At 38.3% G+C, this 23,806-nt stretch overlaps 1 protein-coding gene across 1 annotated transcript in view; it reads left to right on the forward strand.

Annotated features, from left to right (window-relative positions):
• DOCK3 (dedicator of cytokinesis 3) overlaps positions 1 to 23,806 on the forward strand; it is a gene marked incomplete at both ends in the record, with an annotated part of 193,529 nt that overhangs the window by 116,135 nt on the left and 53,588 nt on the right. Inside the window, 10 exon segments of the mRNA XM_080350585.1 lie at positions 2,694 to 2,711; positions 8,526 to 8,650; positions 11,922 to 12,084; positions 12,552 to 12,658; positions 13,365 to 13,536; positions 14,188 to 14,285; positions 15,959 to 16,042; positions 16,338 to 16,438; positions 17,738 to 17,808; positions 17,811 to 17,866. Coding sequence (XP_080206711.1) covers positions 2,694 to 2,711; positions 8,526 to 8,650; positions 11,922 to 12,084; positions 12,552 to 12,658; positions 13,365 to 13,536; positions 14,188 to 14,285; positions 15,959 to 16,042; positions 16,338 to 16,438; positions 17,738 to 17,808; positions 17,811 to 17,866 — 995 coding nt within the window.

Here is a 23,806-nt window from a genome sequence, read left to right on the forward strand (position 1 = left end):
GTGATCAGAGAAAAGATTAAATATTGCATGTTGATATGCAGACAGAGCTTCTGCAAGGTGATCTGCTGTAATTGAGATCACAGCTGGATTCATCTGCTAGAATAGCCAGATCACAGCTAGAAAGGTCAGCATCAAAAATAACATTTACATACTTGTAAAAGTGAACTGATTCTCCTGCAAGGAATAACTTTATTCCTCATTTCTACATATAGAGCTGCCCCTCAGTTGCTTCAGAATGCTGAATTTTGGCAAGCTGAAGGAATAGCTTTATGGCCTTAGTGTTCCCCTAAGTATTTTTTCATTTCCTGGGCTCTCACCTCTTTCTGCATGGTGGGCCTGTCCATGCGAAAAGTGCTCCTACCCAAACCATGAAAAATTCTCTGTTCATTGCAGCTAATTCAGAAAACACTGCTTCAGTGCAAAAGACGTCCACCAAATCTTAAGTACATTTATATGATATCTGTGATGTTCATCCTGGATAGCTTGTACAATTAGGTACATCGAAACCAGATTCCACAGCATATGTTTCAGCACTCACATTGTAAGGCTCACTGGCCGGGTACAGTTTTGATCTTCCCAGCTGTAGTCGGTCTGTCAGTTTTTCAGATGTTCTTCAAAATACCACAGGTGCTTGCTAATATCATTTTAGTGAGAACCACAATTCTTGTTGCAGAAAACACAGGGATTTTAAGATTAAAATCTATTTGGAATTTGACTTGTATATATATAGGTCTTCTCAAAACACTAATTGATACAAATGTGTGAAAGGACAACTGTTCTGCTATGAAGTGCTTACTGCCTCTCTATGGGTCCTGCACACCCAGGACTTCTCCTTGATTCAAAGTGGGCTAAAAGAGGTCTGCAGATATGGAGTTTAGATGTAACACTTTAGGCCTTTGTATTTTTAAAAAAAAAAAAAAAAAGAGGCTCCCATTTGTGGAGAAAGGTGGTTTGTAAATGCCCTTGAACACCAGGTAAGACAAGAAAGGCATCCATGGAAATGTGAATAGACTATTGTTGTAATGATAAATTAGGACATTGTGGAGTAGAGATGGGAAGAGAGAGGTGGCCATGAATGGTACTCTTATAAAAAATTTTCATTATCCTGGATATCCTGCAGGATAATGAAATCTCTGGAAAAATTATGAGATTAAAACATAATCTAACTTCAGTGATACAGTGAACAGTGTTCATTCTAATTACCGGGGTTTTTTTAAAATAAAAATGTGTTTGACATAATTCAAGTGACAGCAGATATTTGCCTGTTTGCTTTTGAAACAATAGATTAAACTGGCATTTCAGTTTACCTCATGTCCAGGGTAGAATGTTTGGTAGATTAAGTTATCTGCCAAGTGGATTAGCCGAGCTGCATGAACAAGGAATGCCTAGCAATTTACTTGCTGCTTATGTTATTACAGCCAGAATCAAACGTTCTTTCTTAGCTTTACTAGTATGGTCTAGAGTTGGAAAATATTTAATTTGGGGGAGAAAAAGCAAACAAACAAAACAACACAAAACAACAACCAAAAACCACCAATCCTGTCATGCACGTCAGCAGTTCTCAGCCGTGTCTGCTGCTTTAATTGTCTTTGTCAAACTCCCTTTTCCTTGCTTTGTTTCAGAACTGTTTCCTTCTCATTAAAGACAGGGTTTCCTCTTTCAGAAAAGTGCACACAAAGTTCATGACGTGTATTTTGCAAGTGGATGCAGATTTTTCAAGGCAGTGTGATTTTAAATTTTTTTTTAAATGAATAAAATAATGAAAGCTACATCACCTAGTGTTGTTATATTATGCAGTGATCATTCACTGCATCTGAACCAAGAAATCTACTTTTAAAAAAATAAATAGCTCTAGTATTTCAAATGAATCTTCTTGGTCATAGGTTTTAACATCTTCATTTTCCTTTTTAATGGGAAATCCTTATGTATGTACACAGCCATTAAAATTGTGTAGCTGTGTCTTATCACACAGTTTTCCTGTCCCAGTTTGTTTTCTAAACAGTAGCATTACTTCTTATATCAAGCCCCCTTTTCCTTCACTCAGATATGAGCTGGTTATCACTGAGAAATAAAGTGAAACTAACCTTTATGTGCTTATATCTTGCATGGTTATGCAGAACAAGATTAATATCCTACAAAATAACCATGCCTGTCTTCATTTCTAAGGATAAAATATTCTTTGTCTCCTACTGTGTTGTGATCTGAGAAGAACCTAATAGAGACTTTAATGATCTTTTTGTCCGCATTAGAAGGGATTAAGTCAAACCAGCCTCATGAAGAGGCGTGATGGGGTTTTGTTCATTTGTGGGGTTTTTCTTTTCTTTTCTAAATTGCTGCTGGGTTTAAGACCGTCCATCTGATCCTGACAATTTTACCTTTCCCCAGAGATAAAAGCAATGAGGCATGTGGTGCTTGCCTTTTGGATTGCAACTTTATTTGTGTACAGACCTTGCTGATCAGAAATGTCTTGCATAGGCATGGCGTTTGTCAGTTCCCCAAAGGACATCCCTTCCCTTCCCCATGTGCTGATAAGTATTCTGTCTTTTACTTTGATCCTCTGATGAAAAGTGCATGCTTCATCGTCGACTTGTGAGTGATGTTTCTTTCTCTTTTTTTTCTCTCTCCTTGTCTTAATTTCCTGGCTTCTCCCCCTTTCCTTTCCCTTTATTCTCTCTCCTTTCTTTCTGATACAGAGATGAAGATAGTTGGGTGTAAGTTTCTGCTTTTCTGTGTAATGTCTGCTTATTGCTTGCTTTTTCCCATTTTCATATCTTTCATGGAATGCTGGGGATTGGTAAAGATAGCAAATCATGACATCACAGGGGAGATTTGGTAACAGAGATGTAGACTTTGTCTTATCAGTCTCTCTTCGTACCACAGTGTTTCAGACATATTTGGTAGCTATGACAGATGAATCAGTAGCAAAGGTAAGAACCATCTCAGCATCTGTTCTGTCAGTGAGCACAAAGTCATGGCAAAAATACATTAAGAAACGGACATGGCAAAATCCATCAGAATCTTCATAGCAAGAGAGTCAACAAGACTGAAAGACATAATTATGTAATAATTATCCCCCAAAATCATTTACAAGGAGAATAAGAAATATTTTTATCATAAATAAACTTGCAGAAACAGAAAGTTAAAATCCTGAGCTGGAGGAGATAAGAAAAAAATATATTAAAAATCACCCACTGCTACTAAAAGGAAACTGTTTCAAGGAAATTACTGAATTTTGAAAGAGTGTTGTATAACTTCTTCTGTGTACTAGAAGTCAAACAATGGATAGCAAATAATCTAGTAAGTATTGTTTGTTCCTTTTCCTGGAAACAATTGATTGTTCTGCTCACCAAAAGCTAAACACAGAGTTAAACTTGCATAATGTTCTCTTTAGAGAAAGAAAGAAAAAAAAAAAGATAATTTAATTTGCTCTACAGGCAATAGATAAAAGCTTTGTTTCCGCTCGCTGCTGTAATATTACTCCCAATAATGTTAATAGTTGCATACTGTAACTATCTCAAGAATACAAGCCTTAAAAAAATTAGTGACTGGCTGGTGAAGGGGCAGAGAAATAAACTGCTGAAATGGATCTAATGTGATCCCCAGAGACTGTCTGACCAGACTAGACTTCTTGATTTTAAGAGGCATGTAGTCGTAAAGTGGGCAGCACAGCAGATTCTTTCACCAATGTGCAAGGTGACTTCACTTTTAAAGCAGGGGCAGGGGATGCCATGTGAGGTGATTGAGAACAAGGCCCTGAGGGGCGGCACCAGGAGGGCCGGGGATGCTGGAGACCCTTCCATACTGTTCACGTTGTCAGGTCTTTCCGTTAGTCTGTTTGTTTTGTGAACGTAACAGGATGATCACAAAGCCAATTGTGGGCCTCCTTTTGTTAAACTGTCTATGTTGAAATTACTGCACTTCAGAAGTAGTTGCATGTTTTTCATTTGGAGGAAGTTAGAACTCAAAGTAGAGGTGTGGTCTGCTGGTGGAGATCAGAATCCAGTCACTGCACCAGGCTCTTGTACTGTCCGTCACAGGAATGTCTGCTCGGCCAGAAAGAAGAGCTAGAACAAATATAGCCAAAGCACATTGCAACACTGTACAGGAATATAAGTATCCTACATTTTATAGTTTGTCTCAGAGATTTTACATATTTGCTAGACTGCGTCTCTTGCAGACTCAGACCCTTAGCAATTTAAATTGCTGTAACCTCACTGAAGTCAGTGGAGTGATGCTGATTTAATCTCATGCAGGGCTGTTCATTTATATGTAGGACATAATTGTATGATTTGGCTGCTTCTTCATAATCCATCGTGGAAGTTACTCTCAGTGTCCATCTTGCCCATTCACGCTCTGGGGCTATTTACACTCCTGTAAAATGCCACTATTTTCAAAAAGATGAGAAACCCAGCGACGTTAGAGAGTCGAGCAGACAGTATATCCCAGTGTTGGGCCCCAAGTAAGTGGGACCATCTCAACAATTTAGCAACTACAGACATAAATACTAAAATTAATAGATTAGTCATTCTTGATGTTTGGCTGCTTAAATTGTAAAGGACTAAGCTTTCAGTTTAAATAAAATCCAATGAAGATTCTTTGGATAAATACAGTCATTTTACTAAGTTACTTGAAACTAGACCTGCATATATGGGATGTTATGAGCTGCCACTTTCCCCAGCTTACATGGATAAGTTACGTGTCCTTTACAGGTTCACAAATTCACAGAACATAAACCTCTTGGAAACCAAATTTCCTGGAATCAAGATGCTGGAGATTTCTTTGCCTCTTTCTCCTGTAGGAACTTACGTGAACTACGTAACCTTTTTTGACACAGTATTCACCTCTATAAAACAGAGACCTTTCCTGTCCTCAGTGTACATAATCTTTTATATTAAATGCAGACAGTTTCTGTAAATTGTTACTACATTGCAGTTCAAGTATCTGGTTAGTCATCTAGTGTAAAACCTACAAACGTTATCAGGATAAATCTCCTATTTGTTCTAATAGATACTAGATAATTATTTGCCCTTGGACTAAATGTTTTTTAGTCTTGAAAATTATAAGTGTTTGGAGGTCTTCCAGTACAGTTGTTTATATTGTAAACACAAAATCAATATATGACTCATGTAGTCTTTTTTTTCCCCATTACCATTAAAATAGTTTCAGGTCATACAAGAAAGGATTTCATTCAATGTGAGCAAAACCCCAAAGCTATAATTTATAATTCATAATGTAAACAACAGTTTTACATTTGACATGAGGCTTTGTAAATAGGTTAAAACAAACAAAACAAAACCCCCATAAAGGTGAAGAGCCACATAACACATCAGAAAATAGTTCTTTTTTATTGTGAAAAATACTGCCTTCAAGACGTTTCATAAAGAATGAATCTCAGTAACTGCATATGTCAGAACTGCACAGATTTTATGCCAAAAAGCAGTTTACATTTGGTTTTAATTTGACAACAATTGTAGAGAGATGGGCCTTAAAAGAAGAACAATTCTGAAAACTCTCATTAGGTTTTCAGTTCATCCTTGACAGCCACCTGACACAGAGAGACCTCAGCTTAAAACGTCATCTGCAGTTTGAGTCTATAAATACTTTGGCCCACTAGCCTTCTAGCACTTTTTTATTCCTGCACTAATGATGGGAGGCCACAGCTAACCCAGTTTTACAGTCTGCACTGCTCTGTTTGTGAAGATGTGAGGCCTGGGTGATCCAAGCTGGTGTAGCATGCTGTTTTTCTCTCAAAATACAAGGTATTGTCACTTCAGAGCCAGTGCTGCTTGTACAGGAGTTTGCCACGCAGAGGGCATGAATTGTCTGTTTTGAGACAAGCTCTTTATCTCTTTCTCTTTTTACAATGGAATTAAATATGGAAAAAGCTCTATCTGCCAAGATTTTTGCCTTGGTATGTAGCTGTCGTTCTGTTTTAGAGCTGACAAGGATCACTTCTTGATCATACTGATCACACTTGTTCAGTCACGTGCCAGCTGCACTGTGCTGTTTCTGCACTTGTGTTTTCTCTGGCCTTGCAGTTTACATACTCCAAATTTTTAATGAAGTTCTCTGTGTTCAAGCATTTGCTGTAGTTTCTCTTGAGCCCATTAGCACGTCTGAGCCTAAACCCCTCAAAGCCAGTAGCAGCTGGAGAAAGAAATGCCTTGCGAGGACTCAGCACGAGACATGGTTAACTAATATGGTGGGAAGAAGACAAACTTCTTTGTAGAAAGGTTATTTTCCCTGCAATAAACTGAATTGTTTCAGTTTGTACTTTAAACTCTGGATTTTCAAGAAACTGATGGACTCCGTACCTGATAGTCAAATGCTTTTTGTCTTTGCTAGACACATTTACTTTCCTATTTTTATTATGTGTAATACACTTTTTTTAAAGATTCCATAGATAACAGTTTTCCAAGAGAGGATCCACCATTATACTTCACTAAAATACTTCTCCCCTTCATTTTTCTTCATTTTGATGCAAATCCACTGGTTTTTAGATTCTTCTACCCCGCACCCCAACGGCGTTTTTTTTAATTAGTGAAGTAATATCCCTCCTGTTAAGCTTAATGGAAGATGAGATGCTATATATAGCCCAATGCTGCCTTTAATTTAGGCTGGAAGATGATTTGCTGTCTAACATTGGATTTTGTGTAGCCAGACTGTCTTCCAGAAAAGAGGTCATAAATAGGAAGCTCCAAAATGCTAATTACAGTGAGTACAATTAATTTCTATTAAGAGATATAGCATACAAATTGAAACTTTTCTCCTCATTGTGCAAACTGCTTAGAAAAAAGGATGGAGTCTGTCAGGTGGGAGGATTTTCAAACCAAAAAGCCCTACTTAAATTCTCTTTTGTGATTAGTTCTGTATTTCCTTCATAATCCTATGGTCAACACAGAGGTAGCTTAGCTTGGTTTTGAACAGCAAGATAATTTTCACCGTTGTTGTGCACTGTGGAATGTTGCATTTGATGCCAATTCTTTGACGAGAAAAACCAGATCCAATATTCGAGGTCTTTCACCAGCCTCGTGCTGTCATCTTTTGCTGTTAATGAACCGCAGCATTTCCAGACCTCTGGCTGTGAGGAGTTCCAAGCAGTCAGCTCCGTGTGAACCCACAGTGGCAGGGAGGCTGGTGGCAAAGGAGGGCCTTTTGCATACGGATTCCCATTCACAGAGAGGTCCGAGCAGAAAGCACTGAATGTCAGCTAGAGACCTGTACTTTTCATGCTTAAAAAGTTGTATGTACAGAAATAAAAACAAAAGTACAGACAGGACTGAAAGCTTCTATTGTTTGTCCCTACAGTAGATTAAGGAACAAATTTTGTGGGGTTATAGTCTGCAAGAAGAATTTGAAATGCTTCTTTGACAGACACAAAAGGAAACCACTCACTGCCTGAAAGCAAATGCTGCCTCTTTCATTGTGCTTCTGATTAATACACAGATTTACCTGCACCAGCTTCTCCAAGTACTGGGGTGGAAGAAATTTGACATTCAAGGAGTCTCTGCTTTGCTGGATAACCATTCCATTACTTCATTAGTCTCTTGAGGCTGCTCAACAAAACATTTGCCTCAAAAGGCATTAGTTTTTTATCAGTTTAGTTTTTTGTATTTTTATGTATTGCCCTTTAGTATTTTTGCCTTTATGGCAAGTAAATAAAAGGAAGTGGTAAGTGAACCATAATGAAATCGTGACAGTAACTAAATCTTACAGAAAAATAAGTTCTACCTGCTGTCCCTTTGGTGCATGCTTTAGAATTGGATGCATTAGTTTTGAAAGCAGAGTTTCCCGAATCAGATTCTTAAAAAAAAAGAAAAGTGAGCTAAAATCTGTCAAATTCAGGATAACAAGATGCTGAGATAGATGCCAGCATTGGCATTTCTCAAAACAGTTATTTGCCCTGAAAGCTCTTGAAAATGAGGTAGTGAGAAATTGTGAAGTATCCATACTGCCTGCTTTCTTATCTTCATGTGTAGGGATGCCAGAGGCCAGCCAAAAATGGCCATTCCTTCTCAGTCTATCTGAACTGAATTGCAAACAGGTTTCCAAAAACACTGCTTTTTATTTTGTTGTTACGATAAAGAGAAGTTATGAAAATACAGAAAATACTTGAAGAGCTAAATGAACATAATTTTCTGATCATCACAAAAATACTTATTTTTCTGAAAATATTCTGGAAATAGGAAGTCTGATGTTAGTGATGTTTTGTTAGGCTTAGCCTGATACTTCTGAAGCCACTAACTAAACAAAGCCGTAGAAGACTTTTTTCCCTTCCCCACTTACACACGATTGATTCTGAGTTCACACTTAATAAAGGCATTACTAACAACGGTCTGATTTTATGCACTGATATCAAAGTGTTCATCTTTATTAACAATTAACTTGCTGCTTGGAATGATTTGGGCATCAGCCATGGTCTTGCAGAACACAGAAAATGGTTTGCAGAATCAACATATGTCGCACACAGTCACTGAAGCCTTCCTTGCTGAACTTAAGCTTGTGACTCCGCTCTCTCGCTGCAGGTGACATTCGCAACGACTTGTACCTGACCCTAGAAAAGGGAGACTTTGAACGAGGTGGGAAAAGCGTGCAGAAGAACATTGAAGTGACCATGTACGTGCTCTATGCAGATGGGGAAATTCTGAAGGTAAGTGCTTGTTTCCTCTGAGGCTCAGGTGCCGTCTGCGTGCTCCATGGACACGTTCTCTTGTTCTGTTGTCTCTCATGCCAGGGCAGTGCTGAGCTGAACTAGGTCCTACTCTCTTTTTTTGGGGAAGTTTTTAAATTATATGATATGATGAAGGAAGTGCGGTCAGTTATAAATTTGAAAGAATTTGAAGCACTTCCCTTATATAGAGACTTGGAGAAAATATTCATAAACCAAAAAGCTTATGTAATTTCAAAATATGATAGCAGTGGCTACAATAAAACAAGTAGCATAACTGTAGTCAGAAATTAAAATGAAATACTGTGTCCTGTACAACATGATGAAATGTGACTAGAAGAGAGATTTTTAAGTCTGAGTTGTTGAGCTACAGTACTGGATATAGTTTTGGAAAATAAATTTGAGTTGCCTATTTCCAAGACCTTGGCTTTCACGTTGGGATGGCTCCGTTCCAGCTGTGCATGGTGATGTTCAACATTTTTCTGTCTTTCTTTGTTCTTACTTTTAGTATTATTGAAGAGGAAGATGCAAAGAAGTCAGCTTTGTGTGGGGAGGGAGGGTGTGAGGATAAAGAAGTAAACAGGAAGTATTTTGACACAAACATCTGTCAGAAATAAGGTCCTTCTACCTTTTGCTTTCCACCGCCACTTCAGTAAACCGGCCTTTGCAGCCATTATTGCAGAAGAGTCTGAACACCAAAGTGCTTGTGTACCGAACTCATTGCCACATTGTTTTTTAAATTGAAAGGAGAACTTTTCCTTTATTACTACAGTTGCTTGTGATTTCATTAAAAGTAAAGTGTGTCTCTTGTAAGGAGCTGGTTTGTGCACATAGCTGTTGCAGGAAGGTCACAATCCTTTTCTGTTTAATTGCATCAGGCATACCTTTCAAATTGAGGGACATATTTTTAATTATCGCTTGCTTTCACAGCAGTATGCCAAAGATCAATATAGGTCTTTACCCTGCAAACTGCAATATCAGCATCTTCAAATGCTAATATACATAATGGTAGCTAATTATACTGTAACTGTGGCCAATGATTAAGTATAAAAGCCATATAATTACAAGGCATTATCAGTCTTAACTACTTCTTCGGTTTTGATTGGAATGGTCATTCAGAGATACCAAGTTCTCTTTTCTCACTCTGGCCTATTGTTACTGTAACCGAACCTCAGGGCTTTACGTGGGATAGCGGAACAGGCACGGTACAAATACACACAGGATAGGAAAACGTAGGAAAAAAGTGATCTGAAAATTAAAAAACCTTGACACATTTCTCACTTATTCATCTTTCTGTTCCAGTAGCAGGAATATCTTACTGACTGCAGGGCACACCTTAAACGATGAAATTATTACCTGAGACTTTTTCTGGTTTAGCTTCTTTTACTTGCCTCTGCCCTCTAATTCACCTGCATATTTGGGTCTCGTGGTAATCAGGTGTACTGAGACTGGTTTCATGTTTATATTTTGCAGATCACAATTCAGAATTAAAGATTAAACAATTCAGCCTCCTCAGGCTATAGATTGTAGTACAGATGCATAGAAACCAAGTTAAAAACCAGAAGAAAAGACTCTTCACCTATTCATTTATTTAAAGTTCATAGCATGAAACAGCATTCAGAGACCATTTATCTGCCATGGCAGGTAATTTTTTGAGGCAACAAAAGAAAGCTCACATGAAAATTTGAATTTTACTCATTCTTATAGGAGAATTACCAATACTATTTTATTTTCTCTTAAGAACCTAATGCAGAGCAAGGTTCCAGAATTCCTGTGTTGAGGCCCAACAAGTTACTCTTACCACAAAATATAACTGGGATATTGCAGGCGTTCTGATTTTTAGTGCTGCCAGCACTACTCTCACTCCAACTTGGTAACGTCCATAACAGTTAGTTCATGTTGCTGTATTAAACAATGACCTTTATGCTGGAATTGTGGCACATACTATATGGTTACTAAGACTTGAGAGGACTGAGTTTTGTGAGTGTATGTTACAGTCACTCAGTTTGGATTAGAGGATTTGAATGATTCTGTGTCCAGGGAGGCTGTTCTTGCATTGAATCCCAATATGTCAGAGAGCTTTTCCTTCTTGTTGGGCTCTTAACTTTCTCGAAGCCGGAAAAATATTACCACAGCAGAACTACCTGGGTCCGGTCAATGGGATATACTTGACTTGATAGTCCCTTGGTTACAGATGAAAAAAATCAACACTGACAGTATTTTCTTGGAATAGAATTTAGAGGTGCCTTGGGGAAAGGACTGGTACTTCTTCTTTTCATGGTACTGTTCCATGTGGGGTGTTCTTATGTCAGAATTTGTGTAGCATGTGTCCTTCTGGGTCTGCTTGGCTTCTGTTTTTCCTGGATTTGTTATCATTTGAGATGCTAAAAGTGAAGAATCTCTAAGGTGTCTTTTTTTCTGCATGCTTTTATAAGATTTCACGTCGTTTGGATCACTTTGTAAGTGCCAGTTCTAGAATATGGATTAGTGCCTGTATAAAAAAGTGTGTTTCCTGATTCATGTCTTCATTACAAAGGACCTTTTCCTGTCTTTATTTCAGGACTTCAGGGTTTCTCTTACCTTCCGTAGCTCATGTTGTGACTAAGGATTTCCATATTTCCTAAATCATATAAATTCATGGGGTTATTATCTGTATTTTGAGAATACGTACATTGGTCAAGTTCTTTGAGCTTTTTATATCTAAAAGCAGAAATTTAGATCCCATGACATTACTAGGTGATTACTATTCAACAGAAATTCTTTGCTTACCCCTAAGGAAGTAACTCCATCAGAATTTTCTGGGATACTCAGTGATGCTGGATGGTTGTAGTTTCTCAAAAGACCAACATTGTTAAAAGCTTGAAAAGTTCAGGTGTCACGTCTGAACTGAGAGACCGAAGCAGAAGTCTGATTAATATTTTCATGAAAGTCTAATATTAGAAGTGGTCCTATTAGGTCCTTTTTTCTTGGACTTTTCTATCTGCTCTATGCTTGATAGAAAACTTAGCTTAAATAATAACTTAAGATACTGTAATTCATCCAGATTCATTGGTCTCCTAGCTCATCCTTTGACCCAATACACAGTTTAAAGATCTCTTCCAAAATTTCAGGTTTCATTGTGCCTGAGTTTCTGCTTCTGACTCTTATGTCTACAGAAAAATGTGAATTATATAAAGGTTATCACTGTGTAATAAAATGACTCATCTGTAGTGATGTGATGTCTTTTAATCTTAAATTGTTTCTTTTGTTCCAGGACTGCATCAGCCTGGGCTCAGGAGAGCCGAGCAGGAGCGCATACCACTCTTTTGTCCTTTACCACAATAACAGCCCTCGATGGGGGGAAATCATCAAGCTGCCCATCCCTATAGACAGGTTCCGTGGGTCTCACCTGCGCTTTGAGTTCAGACATTGCTCCAGTGAGTGCAGAATATCACCAAGAGAAATCCAAAAAAGCTGAGGTCTTTCCGTTGTCAGTTTACACATGGATGAGGTGGTTACTGGGTGGGAGGCAGGAGAGGGTGCCAGATTAAAGTCCACTGCTAATTAGCTGGTTGCTACATTTATTCAACAGCACATTAAAAACATCATGAATGATCAGTGCAGGGCAAAACATTTTGTAGATGTTCTCCCCTGCTGTTCTTCTGCTGTGTGTTGCTGTAGAATGTTTTCTTTCCAGCATGCACATTTTATAGGATCAGCGTGTTTGTGTTTAAAGTTTGTCGATCATTTGCATACAATTAGACATAGTATATTATACGCTTTTCTTATGTAGCCTGCATGTGTTTTGTTAGGCATGTAGAGAAGTTGGTGAATAACCTTGTGGTGTAGACGAACAGACAGGCTATGTACAAATACGATTCCTAATTTCTATCTCTCGCCACAGCAAAAGACAAGGGAGAAAAGAAGCTCTTTGGTTTTGCATTCACCCCATTGATGAGAGATGATGGCACTACCTTGTCAGATGACATCCATGAGCTTTATGTTTATAAGGTACCAATTCTGTTCTGCAGACTTTTCACCTGCTTCTCTGTACTTGAGTTTACATAAGTAATGGTCATTACATTATCATTTTTCCCCCTCATTAGCAGTATGTGAGGAACAGGGTAATAGGGGTTCCAAAATCTTATACATTCAAAATCACATGACTACGTGCAGATACAGCCTTCTGTTCAAGGTACAGCTTACCTTTTCCCTTCAGATAATTATGATTTCTGGTAATCCTATCCATTTTGAATTCCAAAGCATACTAGTGTTTATGAGCATTCAGCAGTTCTACTAGCCTGTGGCTTTAGTCTATACCTTTGAATTACGAAGGTACACTGTACTTCACATGCATCATGTTACAATGCTACAGCTTGGCAGCCCCTGTACCAAGAGGTTTTGGGGGGACTGTTTGGTTTTTTTCTTCCTGCTGATTTACCTTGATTTATTTCTTCAGTGTGATTTTCAGACAGCAGCACTAAGTTGTACAGTTGGAAGAAAATGCTGTGTTCTATAGTCAGTGGTTAGGAGACCACACTTTCTAGAGCTGGGTCTGTTTTGTGCATGCACAGGTCCCAAAGGTGGTAAGCACAGCTTTTTCTGAGGAGTGTTTTTGTGCACCCAGATCAATAAAATACAATTAGGTGATAGCTGTCAGGGTCTGAGTGTGTGGAGCAAGACTGACTGGGTAACATCGCATTTCCTGTGCCTGCAGTGCGATGAGAACAGCACATTCAACAACCATGCGCTGTACCTGGGGCTGCCTTGCTGCAAAGAAGACTACAACGGCTGCCCCAACATCCCTTCCAGCCTCATCTTCCAGCGCAGCACCAAAGAGACCTTTTCAGTCTCCACACAGCTTTCCTCTACCAAATTGACGCAGAATGGTAAGTAGCTGATCCTTCAAAATTGCCCAAGGCAACCGGGGTTAAGATAGATGTGTGTGCTTGTGTTCTGCTTACCTTACTAAAATACTCCTTTGTTATAATTTAATTATACGTATTCTTTTTTTTTTCCACTGACACTATTGAAATGAGCAGCAACTCATTTTTTGGAGGAAATATGAATATTGACAGATGGCAGACAAATTACAGACATTACTGTAAATGTAAGAGGTGTAATATGTTAGAGCAGAATTAATTTTCATTAAATGATTGAAGAACAAAGAACTCCATGCTAGCACTTCCACACAAGCTAAAGTTTGTTTTGTTAAGCTTTTACAGACCTGCTAAGTAAATACATTTTTATGGCAATGTCCCTGAGGCATGAGAAGAGACAAGTGGATTGTCCACGGTGCAGTGTCAAGTCACTTAGGGAAGAATGCTGTAGTTTACCATTCCTCCATTCACTTCTTTGGTAGCAGTATTGGGCTTACTCTGTATTTTGCTTCTTGTTTTGCCTTATTTAATTTTTTTTCCTGAGAAGCGTGAACTGCAACAAGAGCAGAACTGCAAGATGTAATGAATCTTTGGTGGGTCTGGGGTTGCCATTCTTCCCTCTGTGTATGGATTCCAGCTCTGTCTCTCACTGTTCTGCAGTGGATTTGCTCGCCCTACTGAAATGGAAGGCTTACCCAGATCGTGTGATGGATATTCTAGGAAGACTGAGACATGTCAGCGGCGAGGAAATTGTTAAGGTATTACATGAAATAACACATTTAGATGTGATAGCAAACTCACTCAGACCAGAAATACATTTCTGAATGTTCACTCTTACTGTACTTTTTGATTCACGCTGTGAATTCTCAGTGTGTGGATTGGGATTTTATTTCAGCATGAAACTGAACAGGAAGATACACTCTTAGTCCTTGGGGTTGAACTAGAGCTGATGATTAGTAAAATTCCCTCACCCAGATGTGCTGTGAGTACCAGGTCCTCAACTCTGCGGGCCCACTCTTGTTCAGCCACAGCACTCACTGGTGCAGATGGAGCCACTGGTAGTGGCGTTTTGTGCAGACTTAAGTGTTCAATAGTCTTCTCTAAAGGACATTCTCTGAAATTGCCTAAGTGCACTTGGTCATTTCTAGAGTGAAGAAAACAGAGCTGACTCAGAAAACTTGGCCTTTACAAAGTGCTCCTAGAGTTGATCTCTCTTTCTGTTTTGTAAATATGTTCCGAATGTCTGTGCAGAGGAGAAAGAAATGTGAAGCCTTGAAAGTTAAGTTTTGCTCAGTGGCTAGAGAACCATCCTGCAAACCCACTCTCCTGTCCCAGCACTCTGGAGCCGTTGTCTGGAGTACCAGTTGCTCTTGAACATGTCTATAACCATCAGTAATCTGTCCCCTGGCTGATAACATCACTAGGTTTTGTGACCACTGTAGCTCTACACACCAATCCTGTGTGACCTGAACTTTCTTACACTGTTTGTATTGTATTTCTTCAAGAATGCCATGTTTTGTACACTTCGTTTGCAGGAAAGCACAAATATCTTTTTTTTAGAGATATAGCTTTTTTATAGAGAAAAAGCATTAAAAGGTAGAGATTAAATTATTCCAAGAGGAGAAGTAATTGATTCTCTCCCTAAATCAGCTGCCATTTGGCATTGGGATACGAAGAACAGAATGCAATCATTCAAAAAAAACAAAGTTCAGAGACTTAATAAATTGTTATATTCTATTTCTTGTTTTCCACATCAGAAATTTAATTAGAATAGATTAAAAAATCATGAGAGAATAAGCAATTGACTTCATCTTCAGCACTTGTCTTCACAGTCATCCTTTCCGAGGACTGTGCTTTCAGGAAGGAAAATCACTGGATTGTCAGCATTCAGTAAGCTGCAGCGTTATGGATAAAGGAAACAATTGGCAAAATGTAACTTGACCCAATTAAAGCCTGCTATAAAAGCTTTACTTTCTGTCCTATAAAAAAGTTTTCAGTGCTAAACTTCATTTGGAGCACCAGTTAATATGCTTCCAAGTCTTAAATTTGATGAAGAACACTATCTGATACACTCTAATGGTACAAGAATGAAAATAAGTGGTTTTGCTACTGTCAGGCAGCACTTCTAGTCAGCTTACAGTGGAAGGAACTCTCACTTATGCCTACAAATCAAGCGTGTGGTACATATTTATTATTTTTTGTTTGTTTTCTGTCATTTTTTGTTTAGAAATGTTCCTTCTAAAGAGAAAAAATCTCCTTAGTAAAAACAAATGAAAATCTGCCACATCGTATGGATGAACCTGAAGTGGTTTGTTCTTGGCAAGTGTTTCACAAAGATATCAAAGTGTATGAAATAATTAAAACAGAGGAAAATAACTTTCTTTTGACTGTGGTTGAATTTGAAATTCTTTATTTATTTGTATCATTTTAGTTCCTACAAGATATTCTCGACACGTTGTTTGTAGTTTTGGATGACAACACAGAAAAATATGGTCTGTTGGTCTTTCAGTCTCTGGTAAGCTGCTGAATTGTTACTCATGGGTATTAAGTTTCTTATTATCATGTTGCTGGTATTTTACTTCCATGAAATATTCAGCTGGATCCAGCCTTATGTTTTCTGTAGTAATCGTGGGTGAGGAGGGCAGCAATATTTGCTTTCACTGGGGAGAAGCAAACAATAACATCTGATAACACAACTCTGCCCTTTTAAAGAAACTCATGTATTTCATTGTTCTTCAGCTTGCATAACTTGTTTACAGCAACAATGTGCAATTTCCTTTAGTATGGGTTCACTTTTTTACCTCCCACAGGTGTTCATCATCAACCTGCTGCGTGACAGCAAGTATTTTCATTTTCGACCTGTGATGGACACTTACATTCAGAAGCACTTTGCAGGAGCACTGGCTTACAAGTAGGTTTTGTTTACCTGTCACTTCAAGAGGTGACATTAGCTTTGAACAATGTCACCATCCCAGTTGGCACCTGCGCCTTAGCAGTGCCTTTCAGAAGCAAAACTACGCAGGTGAAAGTTTTCTGGCACAGTTCTAGAGACAAGCTGCTGAATGTCACCTGTGGCTAAGAATGAGCAGACTTTGGAATTTACCTTGCCTTTCTGAACTAGCAAATCTTACTTTCTGTTTTTTTTAACTGAAGAAACACTGTCACTCAGCAGCAACTCATTATTAGTCTGTACTAATGAGCTACCCAGAGTATATACATTTATTGTCTTTAGAAGGATATTGGGATATAAGACTTGTGCGAAAGCTTAGAGAACTGTAACGTCCTCTTCCAAAGCAGACAGGTATTCACATAAGATGAAGTTCTATTTAATGAGAGTGAATATATAATTTCAATAGATCGGAAAGTTAATTTTCACTGTCACTTTGAAGATTCTGCCTTATTTTTTAGTATTTTTTTGAGTTTTGCATCAGGCAAGAAAACAGATTTTTGAAAGCAGTAACACTTATTCAGGGTTTGATTATTTAAATTGCTTTTAGACCATTTCCATTGTACATTTGAGCATATTCTATCTTTGGCCACAGGAAACTATTAAAAACAGCTTATAATTGGTTTGGATTGTTTTAAGGCATTCATATTTTAATGTAATTTAAAAAAACTTCATAAAAATATTCTGCCAATGGCAGGTAAAAAGCTGCAGATACTCTCCAACACTAGGAGGCACAGTCATGTTCAGAGGGTAAAAACGTATCCTGCTTTGTGATAATTATCACCTCTTTCAGACAGATAATGATTTTTGGTAGTCTGATGTCTGGAATAAATGTTTTTTAATACAACCCTTTAAGTTAGTCCCAATGGTATTGCGTACTTAGGAAAACAGATGTGTATATTTTCTTTGTGATCTTAGTTTCTAAAAACTGCTGACTTAGTGGACATCTGGATTTCTTACCGGGAAAAAAAAACAAGTGTGTTTTGGTCTTAGAACTATATCGCATGCCTTTGTTAAAGCTCTCCTTCATAACATCTTTTTGACGTTCTCTTAGTGTTCGTCATGGACTAAGTCAATTACAGAGAATAAATTATTTTCTAGTTTTGAAACTTACATAAACATATATATTCTATAAATTCAGTAGGTAGGACAGCCATAGCTGAAATGAGACTATTTTATAGAATTCTCCCTAAAACAAACCTTTTTGTTGCCTGACTAATTTTTAAAATAGTGCTGAAGTTTTCTCTTCACTGTTGTATTCAGGGAACTGATCCGATGTCTGAAGTGGTACATGGACCGTTCAGCTGAGCTTGTGCGCCAAGACCACATCCAGGAAGCATGAGAGTGCGTATTCACTACGAGGATTTGCATGGCTGTTCCATCTGGAAAGCTGTAAATAAAATCAAGGGTAGTCTGTTCAACCAGATTTTTTTTTTTTAAATATTTGTCAAAAAAAATAATTTTAGGAGGAGATTCACTCTTGTGCAGAAAAAAATGGAAGAATTTTGTCTCCTTAAGTCCCTTTGAAGCCCTGTTGAGAGCTTAAGTGGGACTTAGATGGAGTATACATACACTGGCCATACATATACATGTGGTCTACATGTTGCACTTCAAGAAGCAGTTATTTGACATGTAGGGACACAGTGCTGTGGATCAAAGATGTGCTTTTCATTTCTGGCTGTGACACAGTTTCAACTTCCATGCTTGAAGTTCTGGAGTATTATAAGAAGCAGATAATGAGCCTTTAACTGGATGAAATTCTAACAGCTGTCGTGGCACAGGACCTGAATCACAGTTCTGTGATAGAGCAAGGTCTCCCAGGAAAGCACAGCTCTCTAATGGTGTGAGAAACAAAGGGAATATTTTTGGTGCTATTATAGAGAAATCAGAGAATCAAGTATGTTTTATTTTCCATGTGTAATTGTAAAGTAGATATTGTGTCAAGTACCTACATACAAGATTCCAAATTTACAGGAAGATATTTTTCTTTGAGTGACTGTCCATCTGTACCTTCTTCCTGTGGGCAGGTGTACGGACAGATGGGTGAGTCTGGGCAATGGTAGAACTAGTAGCAGTAGCAGAGATCAGCACTTTCTTCTCCTTGCTTTTTCACATCAGTACAAAGAGGTGAAGCATATCAGAGGTGAAGCACACACTCATACATAACATATGCAGAGATTGTTCATTGTGAATGTATTTATGCTTGTGTCTTGGCATACATTTCAGAATTTATTATGGCTTTTTCTTCTGTGATATTTTTGTTATTTGTTTTGTTTCCTTTAGTCTAATTTAGTCAATGTTTTTGAGGAAGTAATTTTTTATTCTTTGGGAATCCTTGTTCCATTTGAATGTTTATGGCATCCTCACCACCAGCTATTATAGCTTTCAAGATCTGCTGGTAAGATCAGATGCTGTTACTAAACAAGGGTGTTATACCAATCTTTTCTTCTAGATATTTACATACTTAGAGACTTCTTTGTAATGCTTTTCAACCACGGATTCACAGAGAATAGTGAAAATGGTACAAAGATGTTTTTTCAAGAGATGTATGATATTGTCCCTGTGTGGACTGCATTTTTGGATCTCCAAGTAGCCATCTTCAGAAATATTAAAAATAGAAATGCTACAATGTTTTTCATAAGCTCGGTTATACAACATACTGTTTGTGAAAATGGTGTGTTCTTTCAAGGATTCTAACGCAGCTCTTTGCTGACTGGGAATCTCAAGTGTTTGCCTAGAAAGTAGTTGTGCCGTCTGTGAGGTCAGTTTGAAGACCTGGCAGCACAAGCCGTTCCAAGCACAGGAACTGAAATTACCAACAGAGTTTCTGCAGACCTGATGGTGCATCCTCTGACACTGCTGTCACGTCTTATTCAGACAGCTGCCTTTGCAGGTGTATCTTGAGGCCCAAATTAGGTCCTTATCTCCTTTACTACAGGAAAGTGATTTATTTCATTCTCTGTTTCCAGACTTTATTTCAGGCATTTTGGAAAAAGTTTGTATCAAACACATCATTGCTAGTGTGTCATTACTAGTACTATATTCAGTTGTTGGGAATTTCTGTGGTCTTTAGTGTCTTCACTACACTCCTTGCTTTAGTAGCTCTTCAACTTGGAGAACAGGATCTCTCTGTCCCTTTTTCGCTGAATTAGCTGTTAAATGTAGTAGCCTAAAGCAACTGTTGAAAGATCTCTGCATTCCCCCTGTATGTTCATGATGGATACGCAGATATCTCATAGGATTCTGATTTTTGACTTTGGCATTAGCAAGTGGTGCTCTGGACTATTTCTAAAGTGACTTACCTCCCTCAAGACTGCTCTTATTTCTCAAAAACTTGTATGAAACCTGGAGGAGCTATAACCGAAAGGACTTGTCTACCTGTGCGAGAACATACGGTATTATGTTTCTTTATTATGCCCTATAACAAGCTCCACATAAGGTGCATCCAGACACAGCTGCCTGTGCCTCTCTAGAGAATTCTGTAACGAAGTATCCACGTGTAGCTCCACAGACAGTTTTTACTTTCCCTACTAGTTATGGCAAAACTTATAAAATGTCTCTAGGAGATGTCCTTTCAGGTATCTTCCCAGTAGTAGAATCATGGGTAGTTTTTCCCTAGATTGAGGAACCCACTGAAAAAGCAAGACCTTTCTTCCTCAGGAACGTCACATCTTCATCTCATGTTCCAGAGCTGAACCACACAGAACATGCATCAACTTTTTGAGGAGACTTTGAGGTGCTGCACACCCTGGCTGTGGGGCTTTGCATGAGTCAGTGATACTTTCTGTACAGCCAGTCCTTGGAAAAGGCTCAAGCAATGTTCTGCTTCCCAGCCGATTTCTTGAAAACCCTGAACACCACTTTCTGAGCCGTGCCAGACAGGGCCCAGTGAATGAGAGATTTGGAATTCTGCTCTCAGTCTGCCTGTTGAGACTGGGAAATCCTCCAAATTGTTTTCTTCACCTTGAATTTAAAAATAAATGGCAGTCTTTTGCTTTAAAACTGGTCTGCCTCTGGACTTATTTATCTTTTATTCAGAAATAATCACCTTATTTGATGATTTATGTTTTCTACAGTCTCACTTTTTCTAAGAAAAACTGAAAATTGCTGATGTAATTATAATTGTTCCACCCTGTTCAGCCCGTCTGTGGGACTTGTTCCTTCTTTTATTGCTGATGCCCTGAACTTTGCCCTAGGTCTTTTATCTTCTCTCACAAGACTAAAATTGGTACCTTTGCTTGAACTTTTGCACTTTTTGTCTTAAAATTGCATAGGAGATGCTGCTTGCACTCGAAGCAAGTGTGCTGTTCTCTGGAAAAAACACACTGACAGTAGCAGGAGGAAGTTTGCTAGCTGCTCTTGACTGGTGAAGTGGATACTCAGAAGCTACTGAAAATGGCTTTTATTCACTTTGTTTAGGACAGTGAAAGAGATTCAGACGTTCAGAGCTAATCCTCTTTACATACACAGTGCTTATGATGATGTTACCTATTCTGCATACTCCAGATTCTTTCCAAAGTGGTTTCTTGAGTTACAAAATTAATCCATGCTTTTTCTTAAAGCAGGTCTATACAAGATTGATTCATCTGTTCATACTCTGAATACTAGATGTGGTTTGCCTTTTGTTTCATTTGGACTCGTAATCTCTACAGCAGATGAGTTCAGATGTGCAGCTGTGCTGTCCCCAGGACTGTCCACTGGATTTATGAATAAGCTACAGTAAAACCATCAAATGTTGTCTGAGCATAGTCCCTGGAGGCTCAAGTGACACCAGTGTCTCCAAAGAGTATCTTTATCCATTAGACCTGCAGAATAACCACAGAAGTTTATCCTTCTTTTCTTGCCCGTGTTTATCATAGAAGCTTCTAGCTGATGATCCTTTGATCATAGTGGTCTTCTGTTTTAATTCTCCTGAGACACTGTAACTGACTACCAGGTAATCTGTGCAGGTGATATGTGCTGTTCCTGTATTCCCAGAGTAAACACGTGTATGGACAGTCACTCAGAGAAAGTAAGGTTAGTCATTTGTAAATGGAAGTTAAGAGATGTGTTATCTGTATGCACATTTTTTACTCATTTTCTCATCTTGCCGAGAGTACCACTGGTAGAATTTAGGGATAGTTTCCTTCAGAGGACATAAGGTCATGATGCTGTTTGTCCATTTCAGTTTTGTGTGTGTGATGATACCACGAGTCTTTAGGTTGCTAGTCCCAGGAGAGTGGTGCGTGCTCACCTGTTGTGCGAACATGCAGACAGACTACATTTTTAAGAAACTTCCCCTTTAATTTTATACTGATCTTTTATATCACGCCAAATATAACAGAAGGCTTGAATTTTATTTCAGTGCACTTCATGTCTTTAGGTGCATATACGCATCATATCTATGATTTTGTAAGTAGTAAGAGTCAAAGTTAGTCCAAGTGCTGATTTGTACAACAAGGTTTGTTTTGTGTTTTTACCATCTCAGCCAGGTGTCTGCAAACACACTGAACTCTGCAGTTAATGGTCTTTGTGGGTTCAACAGTTTAGGTTGTCTGTGCTAAGGACAAGCCTGCCATTTTGCTTGCAACAGAGAATTAAAGAATTTCATACATCAGTCCTCTGATTCATTGCAAAAGATAATCTTCACATTAAAGTTATGAGCTTTCAAGTTAGAATGATGCTTGTGTATACCAAACCTATCAAACAGCCTGTATGAGCACTTGACTTGCTGTATTTGGAGTTAGCAACAGACACGTTAACCATAAAGAGCTGAGTCTTGTGAAACAATTGACCTGTGTCTGAAAACTATGCAGAAATATAAAGTGTTATTTCTTCATGAAGTTATTTGGTGTGAGGAAGCTTCACTGGGAGATGTTTTACTACAGAAGTATAAATCTTGTACTGGCAGATTACTGACATCATCATCATTCCTGACAAAAAAATGGCCGTATCAGTGGCATTTTGAAATCTCCGATGGCTTGATGAGGAATTTCACATTCCCATTCTCTAGCCTTAAAGCTGTAGCATTTTGAAACTTACAATGTAACATTGCATATTAGTGCATATAGTCTGGTGGTTCAATGAGGGGCATCTTATGGATATAAAAATATGTAACAAGGGCAACATTTGTGTTGGAATTAAATTTTAGCTTCCAAACAGCGAAGCAGTCAAGAATACTTTCCAGCCAATACAGGGAATATTACTAATGTTTCTGTATAGACTATGATGATTTGAGCTCCAGCTTGTTTGTTTCTTGTGCTGAATTTTGAGGATATCATCATGTCTTCCCTTAATCTTGCCTTAACAGTGTATCGTGTTAAGTGCTAAATGTCACTGATATTTGGTACATTTCAGTGTTGACAGTTGTGTACACCTAAATGATCAAACAGGCCTTGCTGCTCTGCAGAATGTTACCTTGCTGTATTAGTGTCGGTGAGAACCTTTGATCGATTGGCAAGCTTGTTAAAGGCTGCATGGAACAATGCATTTTTCTTCATTGACACGGCTGCCAAATGGAGTTCTGTATAATGCCATTTACAAAATCTTAGTTAGAGATGTTTAGATTGCAAATTCAGACTTAATGTAGCCTTGTCATAGAGCAAATTATTATTTTACTGCAAAAAGTTCCAATTTGCCAGTCCTTTGGGTCTGCAGCGTCTATCACACATTGAGTAATGGTGTTAAATGCCATCTTGGGTGCAGGTTATTCTCCCACTGCTGAGTGCTCTCTGAGTTTCACATGTGACGATCAAAGACAGACACTTTAATTTAGCACAGCTTGAAGTTAAGAGATACTCATGACAGTACTGCTGCTTGCTACTGTTATGGGCTGCCAGAGGGATTCACATGCAGCTCTTTTCTTTGTTTCTACATCTGCATGTACTTCTGTTTGTACATGTAGCTGCCAGAAATAAAGGTGAACATTGCTGTTGTGTTCATATTGAAAAGCAGATTCTCCTTCTTCCGGGTAACCCTCCTTCTGTTCCACTGAAAGTCCACTTACCTAATCCAAATCAGTTTACTCAAGTAATTAGAGGTAAAATTTGAATGAAAACAGAAGAATGGCTTCTGCAGACACAGTCATGGTGCCACATCATGAGAAAACTAGAAGTCTCTCATCTTCACCAAGATTTTCCTCAAATTATTTAACTCAAATTTGTCTATTTGACTTAAATGCATACTTTTTTGTTAGTGGGACATACTAGTAACAAAGATTATTGGTTGAAAAGGGATACTTGCTTATGAGTAGCTCTTCCTTAACTGAATTATATAACTTACAAAATCTGTTTTTCTTTCTCCTCTCTAAAGCTGAAGAATTTAGTTATTATGCACCTAGAATCCTTCTTGGTT

This window comes from Nesoenas mayeri (assembly GCF_963082525.1).
Source record: "Nesoenas mayeri genome assembly, chromosome: 10".
Taxonomy (NCBI): Eukaryota; Metazoa; Chordata; class Aves; order Columbiformes; family Columbidae; genus Nesoenas; species Nesoenas mayeri.